Source organism: Mus caroli, chromosome 6 (genome assembly GCF_900094665.2).
Source record: "Mus caroli chromosome 6, CAROLI_EIJ_v1.1, whole genome shotgun sequence".
Taxonomy (NCBI): Eukaryota; Metazoa; Chordata; class Mammalia; order Rodentia; family Muridae; genus Mus; species Mus caroli.
The window spans coordinates 137,880,425-137,886,536 of record NC_034575.1 but is presented as its reverse complement, the minus strand read 5'-3'; the positions used below and the strand labels follow the sequence as shown (position 1 = coordinate 137,886,536).

Sequence of the window (6,112 nt, the reverse complement as noted above, 5' to 3'; positions counted from 1 at the left end):
CCCTCCCTCCCCTCCTCTCCTCTCCTCTCCTCTCCCCTTGTTTTTTAAGCCTTCATTGACTTCTCCCCTTCTCTACTCCTACTTTTCAACAGTTTCATGTGGCCCAGGCAAGCCTCAGACTCCTGTGCAACTGAGGATGAACTTGAACTCTTGATCTGCCTGTCTCTGTCTCCCAAATGCTAAGATTATAGGCACGAGTCAACACACCTGGCTTGATGGTGGACATCTTAAAGGGTAGACATTAGAATTTAACTTTTCTTTTGTAGGCAATGGACAATCACTAATGTTTTTGACCAGGAAAATACCAAATATTTTTTGATGAACAAACTGGTAGCAGTATGGGATTGACTGGAAGTTAGAACCTGGGAAGAGTTACTTCTACTCACAAACCCACAACCTTGACCCATTTAACCAGGTCATTGTGCTTAGTTGACCTGCTTAAGGCTTCTGACCTTGTTGATTGATCCTTCTTTAACAGAACAAATGTTCTCTCCTCTTAAATTCCCTAGAAGACAACGGAAGAGTCCTTTCTATCCCTTCACTTGCTGGTGATCCACTGGGACAAGATTTGCATTCGCTCTGTCTGAGAACTTTATGTGTGAGATGGTCAGTCCACCAGTTAGCTGCTTGGGACTTTATTTTCTCTCCTTGTTATGGGTCTGTTTGTCGTTAGATGGCTTCAAGTTGGCTCACTGGGTAAGGGAGCTTGAGACCAAGACTGATCATCTGAGTTTAATCTACAGGACCCACAAGGTGGAGAAAAAGAACCCACTCTTTTTTTTTAAGGAAATTTTTTATTAGCTATTTCCTTCATTTACATTTCAAATGCTATCCCCAAAGCCCCCTATACCCTCCCCCAGCCCTGCTCCCCAACCCACCCACTCCCACTTCCTGGCCCTGGCATTCCCCTGTACTGGGGAATATGATTTTTGCAAGACCAAGGGCCTCTCCTCCCAATGATGGCCAACTAGGCCATCTTCTGCTACATATGCAGCTAGAGACACGAGCTCTGGGGGGTACTGGTTAGTTAAGGGTTCTCTTTTGGTTCCCACATGTATGCAATGGTATGTACATGCCTAGATACACACACAAATAAATGTACTGAAATATTCATTTTTTAAATCCATGGAAACTATTGGTAAATCTAAAACTTTTATGTGAATGAAAAGATTCTGAATACTCTCAGTGAAGTACTCTTTAAAATAACAAGAATATAAGAAATAAACTCATTGATCAAGATATCTGAGCCTACTTCTTTGTTCTACCCTAAAATCAGATTTGTGCTTCCTAGTCCTTGGCCAATGTCAGGTCCCTGCCTGAACTTACTTCTTTGTCATGCCCTAATGTCAGATTCCTGCCAAGTGGCACCCCAAAAGGCTCTCCACACTTACCTTTTATCTCACAGGGTGTAAATATACTTTCCTCACAACTGCCAGATGAACCCAGTCTTTTTTGGTAGAACCCATCTGGTTTGTTTCTGTATCGAGCCCTATAATAATTTCTGAGACTTCTTTTCAAGGTGATTCTTAATGACTGCAGCCTCCACAGTCCACCGTGCTACTGAATGTGTCTGACATTTATAATCCAGGCTATGAATCGTGAACACATGATCATGGCTTGGCCTGAGGAAGGAACTGAAGTGGCATAGACCACATGACGATAATTGAAAAGCAGTTTACAATCTTTATCTTCCTCCACAGCCCTTCCTATGTGCTCTCTGTGTTGACCTTTAACCTTGATCTCTGATTCACCTTTACCGACTTTGGTATCACCCCCCACAGGTTAATGCATTTTATCTTCAGGATGGACACAGCATGAGTTTAACGTGTATGAATCACCATCTCGTATACAAATACTGTGACGCTTCCTTTATATTTTCCATTCTTCCAGTGTGATCCCACCAGTCATTTTTTTTTAGTAGGAACATGACAGACAGAGCCAAGGAAGAATCACCATTGAAGAGTTTAGAGCCATTTACCGGTGTATTGTACATAGAGAAGAAATTACTGAGATTTTCAACACGTACACTGAAAATAGGAAAATTCTTTCTGAGAACAGTCTGATTGAGTTTCTAACCCAAGAGCAGTATGAAATGGAGATAGATCACTCTGATTCAGAAGAGATCATCAATAAGTATGAGCCCATTGCAGAAGGTAAGCTGCTTATAGTGAAAACCTCTTAAAAACCCGTCTGTGTATCGATTTGGAAAGAGCTCTTGTAAATTATGACCATCCAATTAAAATTTTTGGTGTGGATGAGCTTCTAGGGAGTATAAATGTTGTTTTTGTATTTCATAGAATATATACACATTTTTTCCTGAATCTACAATGTGCAGCAATGGTGCCATCTCTACTCAGTTGGCTACATCTCTTCTTTTAACTGAACTTCTGAAGTGTTCAGATCCTTGACTGTGAAAGCAAGATAACAGTTCTATTACCTGTGCCTATAAAGAAAAGTATCTTGAAGGGCCATTGAGATGGCTCAGCTGTTAAGTACTGGCTGCCAAGCCTGTGACTTGTATTTGCTCCCTGGAACCCACATGGTGGAAGGAGAGAATTAACTATTTCTGTAAGGTGTTCTTGGGCTTCCACATTTGTGCCATGAGTGCATAGACACATGCACACATACATACACATGTGCACACACATGTATGCACAGACATACACACATGCACACATGTGCACATACATGTACAGGCACATACATATGTGCACATACAGTCTAAAGTAGTATATATACATTAATAGTATGTGTGTGTGTGTGTGTATGTGTGTGATGGGTATAATGAAGACAAAAATGGAAATAAAACAAAACCATTATAGGCGCTCTGCCATCTTATGTATTCTGCTAAATATGTTTAAATAAGAAAGTGTGAATCTATGAAATGGGTATGTGAGAATTGCATGAAAACACATGTACAAAATCATGGTCTGCCCCTTGATCATGACTGTTGTCTCCATATATGCTGGCTTTCCATCACTGTACCCCACACCTGATATGAACAGCTTATAACAACAAGACCTTGGTGTTGACCCATGTTTCTAGATGTCTTGGCCCATGATTGGACCTGTTGCTCTACACATGTGGCAGGGCAGTTTGTCATAATGTGTGTGTGTCAGAAGAATGGGAGTTTGTGGCAGTGAGCTTACTGAATGGCATGAGCTCACATATATAGCTGCCTTGTGCCTGGCGGGGGGGGTGGGGGGGAACGACGGTCTTTTCTTGATGTCAACTACCACTCCTGGCTCTGATAATCTTCCCATCCCTTCTTTCCCAAAGATCCCTGAGCCTTCTGGAGATCAGTGTGATATGTAGATCCTATTTAGGACTGGGGAACACCACAATCTCTTATTCTCTGCATGTTGACTGGTTGAGAGAGTCTGTGTTAATTGCCATCTTACTTCAAGGAGAATCTACCCTGATGAGGGTGGTTAGAACTTGAGGCATGAGGGGGAGGGGAGTTTCACAGACAGGCAGAGGCAAATCATGGAGGACCATGTAGGCCAGAGTTAGGGCTGGAGCTTTAGGACAACACTGTGCATATTGGGAGGATGGTGCACGCGGCACTGACATGATGAAGGACCTTACTAGCCCCAGGTTGGCCTGAACACTGTTGACCTTTGCCGCCTTTGTAAAAACATACAGAGCTTGCATCAGTGGGTAAAGCAGCTAACAGCTCTGTCACCTGCACGAGCTGGAAAGTTCGGCTGACCTTTTAGTCTTTTTCTAATAGCGAGCTTTCTCTAAGGATGTTGAGAGTTGATGGATGGTCTGGCTGAAACCCTTTATGCTGCTGTCGGTTAGAAACAGTCATTTGCAGATGAGTACTTTCAGTAGCATTGACTTAGTGAACATTATAAAAGAGTCACACTGGCCCTGTTATCTCTGGGTGGTAAATTACATATACAAAAGGGTAGCGATTGACATTACGGGGCTGTATTTCCATTTAATTTGGGCACTGCTCTCCTTTCAACTTCTGAATTCTTACCCATTGTAGATGATGTCATAAGCAGTCAAGAATTCTACATTAACAGTTTAACCACTAGATCAGTTTAGACTCAGCCAATGACCTTACAGTCCTCAAAGTGCTTAACTCCCTGATTTCAGCTCACGTGTTCCAAATTAGCCTTTCAAAATCCATAGAGATTAATTTTCGTTACAATCTGATAGTTTTAGAAAGTATTTGTAGAATATTTTATTTGTGTGTGTGTGTGTGTGTGAGCATGTGTGTGGAGGAAGACAGCTTTCTGGAGTTGGTTCTCTTCTTTCCTTTATTTTTTAAATTCCAGTATATTTTTATCAATGTTATAATATTAATGTACTTACATATTTGCATAATTATGAAAAGATATAGAAGCTCTAGTGTGTGAGGGGAGAATGAAGGCTCTACAGGTTTAAGTGTGGGTTTGGCAAGTCGATTGACTAATCAAAATAATTATTCTCTTCTCTCCTTTTACGGTGGGTTTCAGGGATGAAACGCAAGGTTGCCTGTCAAGTTCTTTTGCCTACTGAGCCATCTTGGGAGCTCTCCAGCTAGAGGTTTTAAGCGGCACGAAATGATTTTGATCTGTACTGTATCGTTTCACTGCATGTGCTCATGTGTGTGCATGTTCATACAGAGGCTGATGTTGGGTGCCTTGCTGTTTTTTTCGCCCCCTTATTATCTGAGGTGGGGGTCTCTCACAGAATCTGGAAGTCACTAGCTTGGCCAGGCTTGTGACAATTAAGCCCCAGGGATTCCTGCCTTTGCCTCCACAGTGCTGGAATTAAAGGCATGCCTTTTTATTTCTAACATGAGTGCTGGAGTTTGACCTCAGGTCTTGATGTTGGAACAGCAAACACTACCAAAGGAGCTATCTCCCCAGTCCCTTGTTTTCTATTCATTATTAAATGCACTTATTTAATTATTCAAGAGTTCAAAAGGACTGCAAGACAAATCCAATGAATAAATTAATGCAAACTATTAACCGTTACGTTGTGTGGTGGTTTTGTTCTGAAATATTGCTATTTATGTGGCTTAGAAACAGTTGGTATGTGTGTAAAATTTTAGGTGTTTTCTTCTAGATTTTATTTTTTGGCTAAAATAGGAACAGCAGAATTTGTTTTAGTTTGCTTTTCTTTCAGTGACAGTGTTTTGAAAGCTGTCTTTCACTTCCATTCAAAGCCATACACATTGCATGACTTACGTATATCACTATATTTTTATCACTATATTTATTTATATGTCACTGTAAAATTAGTTTTACTTATATCACTATATTTTCATGATGCATCAGTTTTAATGGCTACATAACACTTTACTTATATTTGAGCTTCTATTGCTTCTTTCCCCCTGTTTATTCTCCTTTTGTAACACAGCTAATATTAATATTATGCGTACCACTTTTTGTCTTCTGAAGGACTAATTCCTAGAAATTGACTTGGCTTCTGAGGACTAAACTCTAGTCTAAATTAACAGGACCAGTTAGTCAAACACTCTAAAATGAAAGGCCCAACTTTAGTCTAAAACAAATGTGTTTTTCTACTTTCCTTTTGAGCTGAACAAGTCAACAGCAACAATAGCACTGAACATTTGCAGAGCTAAAAGCTCTGTACATGGGGTGAGCTTTCTGGTAACCACCTTTCATGCATTGGGAAAGATTAACCAGCATCCTCCTGGTCACATCGTAAACAAACCCAGACACAGACATTCCAGATCCAGAGCACACGTCAATTCTTGTGGTGCACATTAAGTGGGTCAAACGTTCAGAGAACATTGGCAGATTTTTCAGAGATCATTGGTGATTGTAGTCCATCCTGCACGGAACAGAGATGTTTGCTCCCTCCTCAGGATGTGCATTGGTTGTGTACCTCAGTTCTGGTTGTGGCAGCTTCTCATATGACATCACATGCTCATGAAGGGTAGAATGCACAAGTGAGGCGTAGCACACTCATCGATGAAACGCTATAGGAAACTGAGGGAATGAGCCACATGCCACTGTATGCAGGCACAGGAATAAATCTCACAGAGAGAGCAAAGAGAACCAGGCATTAAAACACACACACACACACACACACACACACATACATACACACACACACACACACACATACACACACACACACACACACA

At 41.1% G+C, this 6,112-nt stretch overlaps 1 protein-coding gene across 4 annotated transcripts in view; it reads left to right on the top strand.

The window, feature by feature from the left end:
* The window catches only part of Plcz1 (phospholipase C zeta 1), a 53,250-nt gene that overhangs the window by 10,421 nt on the left and 36,717 nt on the right, over positions 1 to 6,112 (top strand). For 2 of the 4 annotated variants that reach the window (XM_021165690.2, XM_021165689.2), the window contains exon 4: positions 1,922 to 2,153. The exons of 1 other annotated variant lie outside the window; for it this stretch is intronic. In XM_021165690.2, coding sequence (XP_021021349.1) covers positions 1,922 to 2,153 — 232 coding nt within the window. Of the gene's footprint in view, positions 1 to 1,918; positions 2,154 to 6,112 lie in introns of all 4 variants that reach the window. One more of the 4 variants, XM_021165692.2, reaches the window with a different exon arrangement.